General features: G+C 42.2%; 1 protein-coding gene across 4 annotated transcripts; it reads right to left on the reverse strand.

Annotated features, from left to right (window-relative positions):
- Window positions 1-248: 248 nt before the first annotated feature.
- Window positions 249-18,227, reverse strand: smarca4a (SWI/SNF related, matrix associated, actin dependent regulator of chromatin, subfamily a, member 4a). 4 transcript variants are annotated; one of them, XM_058652927.1, is made up of 34 exons: window positions 18,069-18,227; window positions 15,817-16,080; window positions 15,507-15,642; window positions 14,052-14,507; window positions 12,126-12,224; window positions 11,781-12,036; window positions 11,401-11,527; window positions 11,100-11,273; window positions 10,646-10,819; window positions 10,378-10,545; window positions 10,237-10,287; window positions 9,679-9,809; window positions 9,072-9,132; window positions 8,806-8,969; window positions 8,410-8,557; window positions 8,158-8,321; window positions 7,208-7,274; window positions 7,005-7,115; window positions 6,657-6,899; window positions 6,418-6,531; window positions 5,940-6,047; window positions 5,730-5,816; window positions 5,561-5,607; window positions 5,289-5,455; window positions 4,674-4,837; window positions 4,329-4,556; window positions 3,716-3,793; window positions 3,389-3,607; window positions 3,030-3,289; window positions 2,175-2,280; window positions 1,972-2,073; window positions 1,712-1,844; window positions 1,473-1,612; window positions 249-928 (listed from the first exon to the last, which is right to left on the reverse strand). In XM_058652927.1, exons 2-34 carry the CDS (start codon window positions 16,036-16,038, stop codon window positions 896-898), a joined length of 4,938 nt encoding a protein of 1,645 aa, XP_058508910.1. In that variant the 5' UTR covers window positions 16,039-16,080; window positions 18,069-18,227; the 3' UTR covers window positions 249-895. The 4 variants fall into 4 exon arrangements, with proteins under 4 accessions (XP_058508910.1, XP_058508909.1, XP_058508908.1 ...); XM_058652926.1 differs by having other exon boundaries at window positions 1,697-1,844; XM_058652925.1 differs by having other exon boundaries at window positions 4,290-4,556.
- Window positions 18,228-18,756: the final 529 nt, after the last annotated feature.

Below are 18,756 nucleotides of genomic sequence, written 5' to 3' on the forward strand. Positions count from 1 at the left end.
TAATATACAACTTTCACACACTATATATTTAACATTGTGACAAATTATTAAATATAATCTAATTAAAGGATTTAACAGATGCACAGCAACATATGGATGAGGAAGAAAAGGAGAAAAGTGACGAAAACCAAAACATTCCAGTGATTGAGTGTGTTCTTCGTACGCCATCTAGTGGTCACATGTAATGAGTGCAGTCCGTAAAAGCACCAGGTTGATTCACGAGGGAAATAAGAAGTGTCAACAGCAGATTTATTATGAGATGCCTTTATTGTATTTTTTTGGAATCCAGTGACACCGACACAAGAAAATGGTCCTGTCCTTCCCGCCCCTTCACATACACAACCTGAGAGGGAGGGACTGCAGCGTGGGGATGTACCGTGATCCCGCTTGTAGTCTTAAATTAAACACAGAGATAATAGTGACGACACATCCAGGTGCATTTCCACAGACACGCACGACATGCATTCAAAAAGAGACTTCGGGGGAATGCAGTGACTCCTGGTTCACATGTACGCGTTGTCTCAAAAGTAAAAGGACGACAAAAAATTAATACCATTTTAAAAAAACAGCTGACTTTATGGCCCACGATCAGTCTATAATTCAGGCTCTGTCATTTTCCACTTACAGGAGAAAACAAAAAGGCAAAGAGACACACTACTACTCATACTGGGGAGAAAGGGTTTAAATATGGAAGTAGAGGGTTCATAGCTTTCATATTTTTTTTTTAATTGGTTTTTAATTAATTGTATACTTTAATGAGAATACAACAGTCTCACTAAAAATCAGCTCATCTAGGTAAAACTAGGCCTTCTCCACTGGCTGTCTCCCTGCTGTATCTAAGTAAAATATATAAAGTCCAGTAAGGGGCTCAGGGGGCCGTTCAGGTCCGATCTCTTCAGTCCTCGTCGCTGCCGCTGGCTGAACGCTCCTGAAACAACACAAATACACAGAGATGAGTCAAGGTGGACTGAGAAAAGTAACTGGATTAAAAGATTTATGTCCGACTTCAACATATTCACAAATATCACGTCTAGATGTCTAGTTTTCAGACGGGACAAAGAAATAAAGCTGAAAATCACTGAGCAATTAAGATTAAAATGGATTTTGTTACAACGAGGCTGCAACTAATGACTGAAAGTGTGAAAAAGGGTATGTTTTTCCTTAATTAATTTACCTTTAATTTAAATCACAACATGTAAAAAGCAAGTTCAGAGTCGAATATTATGATAGGAAAATCCTTGTTACGTTCAATCCAACATGAATGACAATACAACAATCGCAAAATAAATGATTCATTCATTAATATCCAGTTTGAGTAAACGATTAAATGCAAAATCAACCATTTAACTGAAGATGCTCGTGTAATTTAAGTGATTTTATGCATTAACCTTTAGCCTGCGTTACGTGCTCTGATTCTCAGGTCTCTCTAAGTCACAGGGATTTTGTTGTGGTGGGTAAACGTGTTCTCTCACCTCTTCCTGTTCGTCCTCACTGTCATCGTCGCTCACCACAGGTTTAGCGCGGGCGCCGCGGCCCCTTCGCCGCTGTCCTTTTCCTCCACGATCGCCCTTTTCTTTCCGGCTCAGCTTAATCTTCACCTTTACTGAGCGAGCTACGGGGGGAAAAAGGAAGATTGTAAACTTTGCACTACTTTACTCCTGCTGATGTTTTATATTCACTACTCAACTGCTCGTACATTTCTCAAACTCACATTCAGACTCCGAGCCTTCGTCTAGCTCCTCCTCTTCTTCCTCACTCTCTTCTCCTTCGCTCTCGTCGTCCTTCTCGATCTTCTGTCTCACGCTGGTGAAAACAGACTGCAGCACGATGGAGTCCTCGTAGATCTAAGACACAGTAAGAGAAACGCAAGCTCCCTGATTCTGGCTTCTTACAAATTTTGGTCAATCTCATATTAACCTAACTATATATATATAAACTTTGTGCGCATGCACACACTCGGGCTGAACTCACCAGCGACCCCTCCAGGTTGAAAGTCTGGGCATTTTGACAGAGCAGCATCACGTCCTTCTCCAGGTCGTTGAGGCTGCGATACTTATGGCTCCTAATCCTCTCCTGATGGAGCGAGGGAACGAGGGAAAACACAAGTCAAACACAATGTAAGGGATTAAATGAAAAAAAAGAACAAGTCTTTTATTCCATGTATTCTATATTACCTTAATCTTTCTGAAGTCCACAGGTTTTCGGATGAGCTCGTAGTACTCGGGCAGCTCCTTGCGAGAGGGCAGTTGGATGAAGACTTCACTGAGCTGTCGCCCGTTACTACAGAGAGAGGGAACCAGTGTTGTTAGGATGTGACACTTTGAATCAATGCCAAGTTACATTATCACTCAGGCTACATCCACGTTTTTTGGAAATAATCCTGCAGTTACCCACAGTCACTTTGTGATTGGCCCTGACTCGACTAAGAGCTGTGAACGAAAAGCTCCATTCATGCCGACATTGAGTTTCAACCTCAACAGAAATCATTGTTTGTTGTTTCTTTTTACCATGATCATTTCTCATGAGTCGTACTGGAGGAAAACTGAAACTACTACAGTGGAGGAGAGAATTCAGCTTCCTGTTTACACCGGCACTTGCATGTCCAGGTGTGCCTTTACACCAAACATGATTAAAATCTGTTGTGCACAGTCAATGCAATAACTCATGACTTCTAACTTCTACTTAAAATCCAAATAACTTCAGCCATGGTTGTTGGTGAAAAGAAATCACCACTCTTCCTCTTTCCTTATCCAGTAATATGATGCAGTTTTATGGAAATCTTGCCACTTGCACAACAGAGATGAATTGCACAAAACTGATCTTGTGGTGTTGCACAGTTATGAATTACGCATATTTCTCCTGACAGAAGTGAAACACTCCTCAAGACACCAACTGTTACATCTGAAAATGCCATGTTCAAATGAAAACATGGTTGTATGGATGTAGCTTCAGTAGGTTTAGATGTAGGTAAATACTGTGTACTGATATCCATTATGCATAAGCCTGCAGAGATGATGTACTATTCTCACCCATCCTTATATTTGATGACAGCATCAACAGTCTTCTTCATCTTCTTAGTGAGGGAAGCCGGGTTGGGAGAGAGTTTCTCGGCAGGCGGGCGACCGCGTTTCTTTGCCTTCTTCACCTCCTCGTCCTTGTCCCGCCCTCGTCCGCTGCTGGAGCTGGGCGTGGCCGGGCCGTCGTGGTCGCGGTCTCTCTTGCGCTTCCTAGTTGTCTTTTTGTGACGCACCTCCTCTTCGATGTCTTCTAGATTGCCTTCTTCTATGGCCTGTTTTGCAAGAATTCAGGTCAAAATAGTCGATGACGACTAACATATTGTCAAAAAACAAAAAAAAACAAAATGGTGCCAAAGTCGTAGAGATCCCACCTTGAGCCACTGTTTCTCAGTGAGAGAGTCACTGTAGTCCACCTCCTTCCGTTGGCGGGATCCTCTGCCGAACATCTTCTCCTCCTCTTCCTCACACGTAAGCCTCTCAACCTCGGCATCGTCTTTCAAAATCCAGCTGGGCATATCATCTTCTTCCATCAGACGAGGCTTCCTCTTCGGGTTTCGAGCGTCCTCGCGGCGTCGGTCTAGATCCATGCGCTGGACAAAAAAACAAAACAAAAAAAAACAAGCATCAAGCTGTTGTTCAGTGGCTTTGAACTGTAAAATGTGTAAATATCTAAGAAACAAAATGGAAGTGGGACATACCATGAATAGTTCAAACTCTTCTTCACTTCTGGCAATCATCTGATTGACAGTCTCATCATCGGGAACCTCGTCCTCCTCCTATGAATGAAAGAGACAAGAGTATGACAGGAGGCTCTCAGCAGATGTATGTGGAAGCTCAGAGCCAACTCTCTGATGACCGACCTAATAAAGTAAAACATCATTATTTCATGTAAGAACTGTATTATATTACATTATTACAGCACTATAGTGCATTGTGTCACCGATGTATGCAGTTATCTGTAGGAATGTTAAAATTGGAAAATTTACAAGTGAAAAGGTTTTCAGTCAACAGCAGAAAAAAAGGGAAAGTCTGTATGTAAGCGTAGGAGATAAAGTGTTATATTAACCATTAAAGGTTTGTGCAGAAGGAGAAATACAAAAGGGAGAAAAGGAGAAGTCTGGATTCTGGATTACTGGAATCCTGAGGAAATAGGGAAGTAAGGAAAAGAGACAGAGGGGGGGAGAAAAAAGGAAAAAGTATGACGAGGTAGGACAGCGCACAGGTAGATGTGGGTGGGTGCGCAATGTACGGACAGGATCGGATTACACCCACCCACGCCCCCCTACTGCGGCAGCCTCCTCGAGCCCCGACCTCGTCCTGTTCCTCGTGCTCCAGAATGGCCTGCAAGAAGGCGCGGCGCTCACAGCCGGAGGACTTCTGGTCGAACATGCCAGCCTGGATGACCTTCTGGTCCACGTTCAATTTGTACTTGGCTGCTGCCAGGATCTTCTCCTCCACACTGTTGACCGTGCAGAGGCGGAGGACGCGCACCTCGTTCTGCTGACCGATTCTGTGGGCTCTGTCCTGTGCCTGCAAGTCCTGTGTGGGGAGAAACAAGAGATTTGTTTAGGTGGTGTGTGCAGGGACCACGCAAACTATATTCTTTTACAATAACTTGAGACCTGTGGGGAGGCCAACTTATTTTTTTTTCAGTACCTGATGTGGGTTCCAGTCGCTGTCAAAGATGATGACTGTGTCAGCAGACTGCAGGTTGAGGCCCAGGCCTCCAGCCCTGGTACTAAGCAAGAATACAAAGTACTCAGAGCCTGGTTCATTGAATGTCTTGAGCAGCATGCCACGGTCCTCTGCCTTAGTGGTTCCTACGGGGGAGGTGAAAACATCCATGTGAAAAAGTGAATCCAAATCGATTCATTAAAAACATATATAAACATTTCAGTGTTTCCATTTATCTTGTGAAGCTGCGACAAACTGTTAATAACAAAGCTAGCGAGGAATGTCCACATCAGTGTTCAACTTACTATTATCTACTGATACCGAGTCTCAATCTTGTATTTCCCAAGATCTCCAGTACACTTTTTTTTGTTTTTAAATGGTCAGTAAAATAGATAAATAATCTGTAAAACTGCTGTGAGGTTTGTGTAGCAAATGTGTGCACGTCAAGTGGATTGAAACAAGGCATTGTCTTAAATTATGACCAATTCTATCAAACACAGGTAACAGGCCTAAACGATTGAGGTGATTGCAGATCTTCCATCGGTTAAAAAATGCACACAAACAAATGGCTCAAGCCGAGGGAGGAACATTTCTCACCATCCAGACGCAGGTACTTGAAGTTGCGGAATCCAAAGTAGTCCTCCATGATGGTCATGAGTGTTGTCATCTGACAGAAGAGCAGCACTTTGTGTTTGGTGACCCTCAGCTTGGGCAGGATACGATCAAGTAGCTCAAACTTCCCAGAGGAGCGATACAGTTCGGCTCTGGACAGACAGACAGAGAGAAAGAAAGAGTATGAGCATCAAGTGAGCCAGTATGTAACAGACATCCACAACTACACAATACACATAACTTCAAACTTAACATACCCAGAGACTACTCCCCCAGTATACCCAAGATGCTCAGAGAAAGACTCCTGGAAAACAAAAAGAGAAACCAAACGGTGCATTAGTTTTGCTCAAAATTCAACATTTATTTTACTTATTCAGTATACTGAGTGTACTTATACTACATAAGCATATAAGTGTTTTCTGGTACCTCAATGTGCTGGAACATGTAGGGATGGTTGCAAATCTTTCTCAGCTGCATGATAGTGTTCATCAAGGTCTTCGTGCCTCCTTTACCCTGGGATATTAAGAAGAAGGGAATAGAGAAATACTCCAGTTAGTTTCCAATGATGTCTTTCTGAGCTTTAAAATAAAAAAATAAAAGGAAACAAAATGTTACAAGACATGATCCGCTCCTTACCTTCTTGTCTTTTTCTGACCCATCTGTGAGCAGCACACCCTTAGCCTGCATGTGTCTGTACAAAACCCTCTGTAGGGCTGACATGTCGCACTTTATCACATACTCCACCTAAACACAGACGAGAAGAAAGACTGAGTTTGAGAAATGCAGAGAAGATCTATGTGATGGCTAAAATAAATGGTAAATGTAATTTACAATAGTAGTAAGACAAAAAAGTAATGCTTTTACTGATACTAATTATACAGTTAAATGTAATAAAACAGCTTTAATACAAACTGAATTTTAGGTCTACATATTAGAGACAGTCAGAAGTAGCAGAAAAGTAATGAAAACCAAATATAAATTGGATCTAACTGAACAAACCACTATAAAGATTAATTGTATGAAAAAATGTTAAATATCCAGGACGTTTTATTGATAAGAATCTCAAAGGAAGTGCCAAAATAAGCAAGTAAAACCAATCTGAATGCAGCCTGACCTTCTCAGGCAGCTGGGCCTCCACTTCCTTCTTGAGTCGGCGCAGCAAGAAAGGTCGGAGAACTTTGTGTAGACGACGAATAATCAGAATGGTCTCTTCTTCATTTAGGTCAACCTTGAGTTAAAACACAAAAAGATGAAGAAAGTACAAGAGGGTGAGGAAGATTTTATCAGTTCAAGCCAAGTCATGATAAGCAGAGGTTCATTTAATAAATATTATTTGTGACTGTATGATATTACCTTCTCTCCAGTCATGGCGAAGGGGGCGTTAAACCACTGTTCGAATGTGCTGCAGCTCTTGAAGATGGTGGGCAGGAGGAAGTTGAGCAGGGCCCAGAGCTCGGGTAGCTTGTTCTGCAGCGGTGTACCGGTGAGGAGCACACGCCGAGGGGCCAAGTAGTGCGTGTTCAACACCTGAGTCAGCTTGCAGTGGTGGTTCTTCATGCGGTGGCCCTCGTCCACGATCATGTATTTCCAACGCAGCTTTAGGAAGAGACACGGCAGCATTTAGGAGTTGGAAAGAGGAATGTCACGTAACTGTGAGAATAATGCGTGACCTCAAAACTACACCTGCGGACACTTCCTTACCTTTGCTAGCACTTGTTTATCTTTGATAATGTACTCGTAAGTGGTCAGGAGCACATTGAACTTGCCACTGCGCAGGATTGGAACAAATGCACGCCGAGCAGCTGGAGACCCCTACAATTGAAGAAGAGAACCCTCTTACAACTGATATTTGTATTCTAATAATATTTTTATTTTAACACAACATTCAAGTCGGTGCCACTGACCTTGTACGAGACCTTGACCACAGATGGCGCCCACTTATCAAACTCATAAACCCAGTTTGAAAGAGTTCTGGGGGAAAAAACAACAACAAATGTGGTTTACAGTAGTTTCTTCTTTAAAAGTTCTTCTGTGTATAAGCATTTATTGCAATAAAAATGTTCTTTGTGAATGGAAACAATGGCATTACTTGTATACTGAGACGTAGAATTCACTTAAGAAATGTTTTATGTTCAGTTTGTGTTGTTCCGCCTATTTACAGCAGTGTTGTTTTCGTCAACGATGGCGAAATTATTTCGTTGATGCCCCTTTTTTTTCATGACGGTAACGAGACGGTGACGAGATGAACATGGATCTTTGATGACTAAAACATGTCGTGTGTGAGTTTTCATTGACGAGGCGAGAATGGACTAAATGTGAGTGGGTGGTCTGTCAGACATTCAAAGTGCATGACATGTCTGCTTATTGTGCGTGTAATCTGTCAATTAAAACCTAAAAATTCCTTGGTCCTTGATGAAGGACGGGTCGGGTGGGTTGCCGACATCGCCGCCGACCCCTGGCGCCCGATTTACGTGGGTATGATGAAGTAGGGCATCAATTCATGAAAAAAACAGTTGAAATATGTTGGAAAAAAAGTTGAAAAGTTTTGTCGACTAGAACTGGAATAAAACTATCACATATTGAAATGACTAAAATTTGGCTAAAACTAATAAGCATTTTAGTCCAAAAGACAAAAACAACACTGATTTAAAGTCGTTACTGTTGCCTCGATCTGTCTTGACATAAAATGAATCACTTCAGAGAGAGTTGTGTGGAGCTGATAGACTTCATCCACATTCATGGCTTGAACGGAACAAACATTTCTTGGTATTTTCATGTTACGCACTCAATTTTCAAGTTAGTGTTTTCACACTGTAGGCCCACAAGGACTGATGAGGGTGGTGTTATGACTCACGAGAGAGGTACAATGATGAGGAAGGGTCCATTGATGCGCTTGTTCTCCATGAGGTAAGTGATGAGGGCAATGGTCTGGATGGTTTTTCCAAGACCCATCTCATCAGCGAGGATGCCATTCAAGTTGTTGTTGTACAGGGACACCAGCCACTCCAGACCTTTGATCTGAGCAATTAAACACCCACGTGAGATTTTTCTACAGATGAGAACAAGACACTCCAATCTACTCTTTTACAAATATGTTCTCCTCTACCTGGTATTGCTTGAGCTGGCCATTGATCAACAGTGAGGACTGTTTATCCACTCTCTCGGTGACCGCATGGGCCACAGCGTAGTAGGACTGCAGGCCTCTGTTGAAGCTTGCATTACCGTACTCGTCATCTACATCCTGCTTGGCATGTCTGGAGGGTGAGAGACAAAATACAGATGTCACACTTGAGAACATGAGATAGGAAGTTGACTGTAGCTTTGCATGATTTGGTCATTTAAAAATACAGGTTTGTAGCCAATGAACGAGTCATGACAGACTCGTTCATGAGCTACAAACCTGTATTTTTAAATGACCAAATCATGCAAAGCTACAGTCAACTACAAAGACGACAATAGAACATGGGATAATAACACTGGGATCCCAGGCATTCCATCTTACTCGATGATGTGCTGGACATCCACTTCAGATACTTCTTCAGTGTCAGGGTCTGGAATCTTCTTCTTCTCCTCTGCTGCTGCTGCTGCTGCTGCTGCAGCTGCTGCTGCTGCTGCTGTTGCTGCGGCTGGAGTTGAAGTGGAGGGAGGCTGCTCCTCTTCCTCCTCCTGAGGGAAAAAACATCAAATACAACAAAGAGAAATGTGAGAAAAATGTCAGCAGGAAAGTGAAAGGTTTTGCTTTGGTGAAGAGCTCAACATGTTATGTACCTCATCATCTTCCTCTTCCGAGCCACTTTCTTCACTGTCCGAACGCGGCGCTACTTCATATCTGTGGAGAAGCATATGAGCGTGTAAGAGGACAATACCAAAAAATTTACATTTTAAAAAACACAGGAAGGAGGATGGAAGGGCGACTGCTTGTTGCAGAAATAACTGAATAGGAGTCTATGGGAAAATTTGCCTCTTCTCACTTGATTTATAATGTCAGCATTTTCCTGGTCTCAATCAGGTCTTCTTCAATAGAACAGACAATTTTGCAGATTATGTTCCAATTTTAGAGGGAAATAGATGACAAACACTATGCATACCAGTGGACACCTTTGTCATTGACAGCAGGTATTGTCCAATAGGTGCGTGGGTGAAGGTGTCTGTGATTTTCTTGGTTGCAAAAACTGACATGACACTGGTCAAATCAATATATACGTTTTTGTGCAATGAGAAATAAATTTGACATAGTCTCGTTAGAATCTAAACAACTTAATTTCTCATCACATCATTGGTGTAGCAGTATTAAAACAAGGGAGCGTACATGGGATGGAAGTGTCTACATCAAACAAAGTATATCTGTTGTGTAAAAGCAAAGTGTGACACGTACCCTGGGTTCATTTCAAGCCAAGTCTCTAGCTGACCAGCCTTAGGTGCTTCTACCCCAGTCAAGATATTTCCACTGTCCACATGGATGACCTTCACTGGTAGGTCGCTCATTTGACTGGTCTCATCTAAGGGCTGGGAGGAGAGAGAAAAACATTGGGCTTTATTTACCAAAACACCTGGAGAGATGTCCTTATGCATTGCCCACAATAGGTTTGGGCACAAAATGGCAGCTAGATTCATGATGTGTCCACTATCTGCTTATGCAGTGTCCTGCCATGACTTTATTTATACACATAATGATGTCAAGTGAAAGGAGCACTGTGCTCAACACACATAAAATTAATTGAATTGTATACAAAATCCATGGAAGACACACTTTTCTTTAGCATGCCCAATCAAATGCATTTAATCTTTGTGCGAGTTGCCACAGTAACCATGATAGGATATCTAGTCCGTCTTTGAACTGTGGAAGGCAGTGTATTCACATTCATCTGGTCTAAATTGTTGTTGCCTATTAAAGTCATTAAACAAATGGATGTTAATATATTATTATTATCACCTCTCCATCAGGTCCCAGAACAGCAGCACCATCCTCGGGAGGCGCTGGCTTCTGAAACCAGACAAAAATTCCGGTATTTCAAAAAAAACATGCAATTAGAATTTAAAGACTTACTATGAATGCACACGAAAAGACATTTACCTTCTTTTTCTTCTTCTTTTTCTTCTCTTTGAGAGCTTGTACGGCTTTATGGGCACGCACCAGCTCAGTGAGATTGGCCACGTACTCGTCTGTCTGCTGCAGCAAGTAGGCCAGACGCTTGTCTTTCTTCTGGTCAATGAGTTTACGATAACCTTCTTCATCTTCAGCCTGGTAAAAGGTTCACAGAGGGGTCAGTTGCTTGATAAATAAACATTCACAGTAACTGAATATAATGTTTTGATTAGTTGTATATAGATTTGAGTCGCACCATAAGCCTCCGCATTCTCTCTTTTTCAATGCGCTCGTTCTCTTTCTTCTGTTCGCGCTCGGTGTTGGCATGATAGGTGGCGACAGCTTTGGTGGCCTTCTGGAGCTTTGCTGTAATGGAGCGATGGTACTCCTTAAAGTCCTTGGCGTGCTGCAGGATGCTGTTGAGGTATTCCTGTCAGAAGAATAAAAAAATATACACCGTTATTTAATTAAAAAAAACTGAAATGAGGCTCTTTTTGCCCGCCTTTAAACTTGGGTATTCAGGTTTTTTCTGTTAATAAATATGATCGCCATTAAACCATCATCAGTGGGAGTGTTTTGTTTTTATTTTTCTTGATCAAACCAGTAGGTTACAACAACAACAACACATTGGCTTCGTTAAATACACTTAAGGAAAGGTAAAAAAAAACAAAAAAACAAAAAAACAATTTTGACCTGTTAAACCATTTTACCTGGTGTTTCTGACGACGTTTCCTCTCCTGTTCGATCTTCTGTTGTTTTTCAAGCTTCTCTGTGATGCGGGCCTCACGTAGAGACTGACGTTTGCTGCGTTTGTAGGCCTTTGCGTTAAGGGCAGTTTCCAAAGCAGTGTCACGCCGCATGCAAACCACCACCTCCTGACGCAGCTATAGGCACAAAATATGACACATACCATGGTAAAAACAATCAGATCCTCATGAAACTGTAATATTAGATTGTGTACTTAATTAAATGATCAGATAGGCTGGATCATTAATTTTCTTTTATTTCTACCTGTCTCTGGAAGTTAAGCAGCCTCAGGGCCTTGAGCTCTATGTTGGCCTTAGTACGCAGGTCACCAGCTAAAGAGCCGGGCAGGTTCTCCAGCTCCTGGATTCGATGAGCAATGCGGGCCTGCAACCTTAAAAAAGCGCATATTGTTTTGTTTTTTTACAAAAATGACCATAATTTCATACACATAAACACAGCCATGCAGCTATTACATTACTATACTCTGCATATACCTGCATTGTTTCAAACTCGTACCCTACAAGGGTGCTTGTACAAAGAAAGGGTAATGACCCATACATTTGTTGAAAAAAAAACTTTGCTTTGTAGTGCTACGAGAAGACAATTCAACACTGTTTTCCAAAACACCCAACACACTCCCTTACCTGTATTCCCTCTCCTGAAGGATCTCCACTGGGTCCAGCCCACGGGGTTTTTGAATTGGGGTTATGCGGTTTTGCTTCTGGTGGAGCATCATAGGGGGAGGCTGGGCAGGCTGGCCTGGGGACTGTGTCTGAGGGGGCATGACTGGGGAGGCAGCAGGAGGCACGGAGGGAGGCGCAGGGGACGGTCTGCCAGTGGGTTGAGGTGGAATCAGCTTCTGAGGTGGGTTTGATGGAGCAGCAGCATTCACCATAGGTCCTAACCAACACACAAGTATGAAGAGATAAGTTATGCTGCACAATAACAGAGCAGAGCATTGATTGAAGTAGGCCTCAAATCAAGTTTACCTTCGGGCCATGATTTAGGAGGTCCATTGTTGGGCTGGCCTTGCATACCAGGGGGAACGCCTGCAGGTCCAGGAGGTGCCATGTTGGGGCCTACCATGCCTGAAACAATAATGTAAAAAATGTATGTGTTATATTATGATCATTTTGGAGGATTGTGTCATGAAGGGCATTCGGCATAAAACCTTTTCCAAATCAAATATGCAGATCACTGCGCTGTGGTGACCCCTAAAGGGAGAAGCCAAAAGCAGATGAAGAGGAAAGATGGCTGTTAAGAGATGATCTGTGATGTATTGATCCAAGTTAATCAAGCCAATTAAGTTAAGTGTGTCCATTAAGTCAAGTTATGTCTAAATGTTTGCTGTTTAACTAGAAAAGTATACAAGTAAAAAGTTGATGTGTGAATCAGTGAAAAAAACAACATTACTGATGAAAAAAGTTCCATGTCGCTTTCATTTTAGAAATTGTCACAGAACATACGCTGTGGGGAATAAGAAAGACTTTAAACTGAAAATAAGTGCCAAACCATTCAAACCTGTTTAAAACTGCTTTTCAGTTGATAGTGATGATAAGAAGGGTAAGAAACAATAGATATAAATTAAAATTAAATGCTGCTGTGTAGGGCTTTATAAATCGATTATTGAATTAATCGCCAACTATTTTGAGTGTTAGTTCAATAATTAAAACAAGCTTTGTGATTTTTCAGCTTCTAAAATATGAATATTTTCTGGTTTATTTGCTCCATAAAAGAAATAAATCATGAAAACTGAAACATTTTGGTTTGTGGACAAAACATATTTCGATATTTTATGAACCAAACAAGTACCTGATTAATAGAAAAAAGTAATGATCGTTAGTCAGTTACAGCCCTACTGCTGTAAAATTAAAGATGGCACTAATCAGCACTAATGTGTTAGACACTTTCCAGTACTTGACTGCTGCAGGTAAAAAAGGAGACCTCCAATGACAACAGGCTAAAGAGCATCGGCACATGCAAATAAAGAGGGGGGACGGCAATTTATAATTTTAATTTGATGTAACATTTTAGAGAGAACTCATTAATATTGCACTCATGCACAGGGAGTCTGCATGTCTCCTTTAGGAGGGAGAGGGAAAAGTAGGTCCGATCATGTCAGGTAGTTGACATGGACTCTCGTGTCATAAAAGGGGAGCTATGGAATGCAATTAATTGTTTGTTTTGTTGACGTGTGAGCATATTTTTCTGTGATTACTTGATTGAGATAAACCCTGAAAGCACTAGCAGTAATATTAATTAACGGTATACATTTTCACATAATCGGTGAATGTCTGGGCAACTGAACACAAACAGTTTAACCACCAGGGGTCATTGTTGAGCTAACAAATGACCTACTTTCTTTGTTTCAAGCTTCTTTTACAAATTTGCTTGGGTACAAGTTTGATCAATATCACAATTAATAACAAGACCTGCACGCAGGTATAATGAGGCTCCAAGCCTTGCCCTTGAGTGAGAGGTAATCGACATTGCCATGTATCAGCTTTGCAATGGACGAGAAGTAGGAATATGATCTAGGTATGACGGGGTTCCCAAGCCTCTTCCTTTAATGTTTATGTCCTTTAATGTTACGTGAAACAATCAAAATGTGTTTTTTTACATAATGAAATAATCCGAACTAATACAATTAGGCTTCCAGGATTATTGTTAGTCACTTTGTGCCCTAATAAGAATAAAATCTGAACAAAAACAGCGCTTGTGGCACCGCTGTCACAGGATGCCATGCTATGCTATGCATGCGTTGGCTCCCAGTCCTAAGCAGTGACTTGGGGCCCCAACAAGAATACAAGTCAGAACAAACACAAAAGAGCTTCCAGCACCACTGTTGGCAGCTTGGAGTCCTTCATACACTTCCATACACTAAAAGGGCTTCCAGGAGCCTTTCTTTGGCTCACCATGTGGTGGTCTGTTGTAGTTGGCTGGAGCTGGTCCCGGCCCAGGCCCGGGCCCGGGCCCACCTACAGGTCCTGCAGAAGGTGGCATGTTAGGCACCGGCTGCTGCTGCATCCCTGGCATGGGCCTCTTCCCTTGCACAGCCATCTGCAAGTGCTCTGGTAGAGGCTGACTGCGTGTCAGCATTTTGTAAGCCATTATCTGGGCCCTGAGTTGGTGCAACTGGTTCTGGTTGAAAGGAGTGGGTCCACCTGCAGCACCAGGTCCACCTACTGGTCCAACTGGAGGGGGACCACCACGGTTAGGCTGACCCATGCCCTGATTGGGATCACCACTGCCCTCCATAGGTCCTGCCCCGGGACCAGGCGGACCCCCAGGTATCATGGGGCCAGAGGGAGGGCCATTGGCTGGGACAGGGCTAGGTGCATGCTCTGACCCACCCAATGGTGAAGGGTAACCTGTGGAGCACAGAACAGATGCATGATGGAGCACGACAAATATTAAGCAATAACACTTGGAAATGTCCTCACATTCTTAAAAATAGAGCAATTACTCTGCAAGTCTGACTAAAACTTGACTTTTAGCCCGACTGAACTAGTACTAAACCGAATTTCTCAAAACAAACACACCCAGATCATGCTGAGTCCATTTACCATTGCATGTGTACACTGGAGTTAACGGGACTAGATGATGACGAGAGAACTACAGTGTCGAGAAAAACTATAAGCAGAATCCAGCCTGTTACTTTTTATGTTTACTGTTAAATGTATACAGTTAGTATAATTGAAGACCTTAATATATTAAAGATAATGGATGTTGAATGGCGCTTGGCTTGGTTCCAACAAGCCGCAAGCTTCAGTTGCTTTGGTCTGTGACAAAATATGTCAACCACAAAATTCATGAAGAGGTCATATTGCCACCTAGGGTAGCAGAGTCAGACATTCTTTATTCAATAAAGCATGTGTCTGTGTATAAATGGCAACCAAAGCTCAACTTAACTCAGCATGGAAACTTAATGATTGACTGTAAGCTACATAAACAGTTTAATAATAATTGAAAAAGGTGCTTCCATGAGTGTCTCTCCCTTCTTATCCTCTGTTGCTTACTGACTGTGTGGGTTGTATTGAAGTAGCTTCTTGTCTGGAGGGAAAACCCCTAAGCTCCGCCCCACCCACCGCCCTGCCTTCTGCTGTTTGCTCATGCTGCCATATGAGCAGCAAAACAAGAGGAACCGGCTAGATGGGAGCTCAGTGATCACACTCGGTCTATACAACAGTGCTATCAGTCCATCCTACTTGGTGCTTCTCTGGAACAAAAAGGATGTCTACAATTTCAGTCTCTCGTCACGCACCGTGATTTGACACCTTAAAGAATTGTGAATTGTATATTTCCACAAAAATATTAACGTGAGAATGTAGTTTTTATGTTTCTTTCCTGGTGAGAACTGGATATGTTACCTTGGGAATGTTGGTCCATGGGGCTTGGAGGAGGTCCCATACCACTGTGTCCCCCTGGTCTCATGCCCATGCCCTTCATCTGTGCATAGCGAGGGTCATCAGGCATCATTCCCTTCTCATGCATGGCTTCCATGGGCTGATGAATAGTGAGAAAATAATCCTTATCAAAGTTTGTTTGTTTTTTTTATTTAAACCTACAAACATATTTTTACAAGATAGAGTGTAAAAACTTTAGAGTATAAGATTAAAATCATATTTAGATTCAGACAAACTGTTCAGCTGATACTGAAAAATCTCAAGTATTCAGTACTTTGTGCATCTGGTGCATGTTCTCCTGAGGATATGCTGAGGGTCCCTGTGGAGGATGAGGGTGTACAGTTCCAGGAGGTCCTGGGCTGGGCCCCATCATACTGTGGGCTGAGCCTGGTGAGGGTCCCGGGCTTGGTCCCATAATGCCTCCTGGAGATGGCCCTGGGCCTGGGGAGGGTCCAGGCCGAGGTGTCCCTACCATCGGCGGGTCAGGAGTGGACATCTCTCAGGGGAAACTTGAAATGAGTGGCAGCAGCAAGGACCCCTGGGAAGTGAGATGAAAACAGATTTAGGATGTGATGATGATATGTACACACATATATGTGTGTACATATCATGTGTGTATGTATGTATGTATGTATGTATGTATGTATATATATATATATATATATATATATACACACACACACACACACGTATACACACACGTATACACACACATACGCAGAATGTGCCATGTACACAACTGTATGAATCTGAATGTACAATTAAGAAAAAACAGGGGTAATGCAGGTTTAAATCTTGATACAATATGCAACAGTCATAATTCATGTTATATAGAGATTAAGTGTGTTGACTTGGTTAAACAATAGCAGATACAAACAATGCAAACCATAGACTGTCCTTCCAAAACAAAATGGCATGTATTCGCACACATTCACCAGACAAGAATGGATGTGATCTGCTGCACAAAATTTGAAACTAGGGCAGCAACAGACTAATCATCTTCCAATTTAAGGATTCTTTTTTTTTATAATTTTTTTTTATCGGAGGTGAAAAGGTTGTCACTAACTTCCCACAATCAAATATGAGGTCTTCAGAGTGCTTATTCATCTTGACCAATAGTACACAATACACCAGCATACTTAAACCACTTCAAGAATTCAAGAAAAGGGTTGCAACTAGTGTCAATTATTTTCTCGATTAATCAGTTAGTTGCTTGGTCCACAAAAATGCAGAAAATGGTTTGAAATGATAACTGGTTAGGGTTTGGTTTAGGGAAGGTTTGATGGGTCCGACCCAATACTTTAAAATAGCAACATCTTCAATTTATTATCAGATTTGCAGGAACCAATTGTTGCAACCAACTCATTAAGCTAATTTTAAAGACTGGAGATTGAAATGGTTTACATTCTAAACTATAAGTGGTGCTGCTATTGTGCTTTAATACATGACGGCTGGTGCTTTGCAAAGAGCAAATCGCAAACCACAAATACAAAACCCAAATCACAAACAACAGAACTTCAGCTGAAGGGTGGATGACATAGTGTTGTGAAGAATTATACCTTTACATTTGCGCTATCTTACGGGTATGGGGAGTTCAAATTCAGTTGCTGAATGGAGCAAGACTGAACCCCCCAAAACTGATAAAACATAATAAAAGCCAGGTGGTGAGTCGAAGTAACGGATTCACAGAATGTAAACAGTCACAAACACTCACTCCATTGGTTACAAATAGGTGAAAAAACCCATTGAAGATGGAGCTGCACTGTACAGTAAACAAACTACGCGGATACAGAAACAAACGTGCATGTGTGAAATGCTGAGCGGCCAAAAAACCCATTCGCTCGCTTGTTACAATGAGTATATTTTGAAGAAAATAACTACCGTGTTAACTATTATTAGCATTATTAGCTTCGCTAACGTTAGCCAGGCCTAGCCGGGTTCTATAGTTGACGCTACATTACGTCAATTAAAGCCCAACATTTCAACCTCTCGTCCCTCGAACAGTAACACGACTTCGGTGGGTTTTTACTTCACAACTGACTGAGACTTAAAATAATTATTAAGTTCAGGTAAAGCCACAAGGAACACTTAAAACAATCCACTCGCAGGCTCGGTTAAAAGCGTACAACTCCATAAGCTGGCTGCTGACTGTGGCTAGCATGCTAACGAGTTAGCCTTAACGGCCATGCTCTCCCAGGCCGGTTCTGTAGAAAATTGTGCTGTTTGTGGACATGTTGGCGCAAAAGCGGCGACATGTGTGCGGGGAGAGCATCCCTTCATCGCTGGAGATGATTGATCCAACGCGCCTCCCGTACCCTTGGCTCAGCGCTCCGCTCTGACTACATTTCCAAAAACAAATTTCATTCATTGCACAGTGTCGCGCCACAGCGGCAGCGGCAGCGGCACTGTAATGTCGGGTTCATCGTTTTCTCAAACCAAAAAAAACACCAAGTGGAGACACATTTCTCCTCTAGCGGCAGAGGAAAAACGTCGCTTAATCCAGACACAGAGTCACACTTTACTTACAAGAGTGGTGAAAGGTGATGTTTGATTCCTCACCGGTTTCAACGTCTCTCGGTTTTTCCTCCTAGCCAGAAACAAAGACCGACCTACCCAGTTGGTTTTTTTCCTTCACCCCCTCCTCCTCTCGGCAGATTGTATCGCAGGGACCGGCTTGTACAACTCAACAGCGCCTCCTATGCTTGTCTCGTTCACTTCCCGCATGCTCAGGCAGGAACGAAAGAGCGAGAAGCCGGCGACGGCGTGGGGGATGGGGCTTTCATCGAGCAAAGCACGGTTTGAAGGACACGTTGGCTGTATCATGAAAAATACGTGCTTTACACGATAAAAGCTCCAAGATAAATGTTAGGAAAACCCGCAACGGAAAGAACACGAGGCTTTTTGGTGTAATTATTGTTAACGTGTGGTATTTGTGTTCTTGTATACAACACAAAGTATTCGACTCCTGTCTTCTTTGTCTTTCGTCCTTTTTTTGGTGTTTTACGTCGGTTGACATCAGTAATGTTGCATTATTGTCTCCTGAATCCACACCTTAACTATGCTTATTGATCTAATAATGACTAATCAAACTAAACACACTGTATATTAATTCACCAATCGTTTTATGTCTTTAAAATGGAAGCAATTGGGTAAATAAAAATTAAATGTCTCAAAATATTTTTTGTTTCTTTATTAAATACTAAAATATTTGGAA

The sequence above is a fragment of the Solea solea genome, chromosome 16, assembly GCF_958295425.1.
Source record: "Solea solea chromosome 16, fSolSol10.1, whole genome shotgun sequence".
NCBI classification, from domain to species: domain Eukaryota; kingdom Metazoa; phylum Chordata; class Actinopteri; order Pleuronectiformes; family Soleidae; genus Solea; species Solea solea.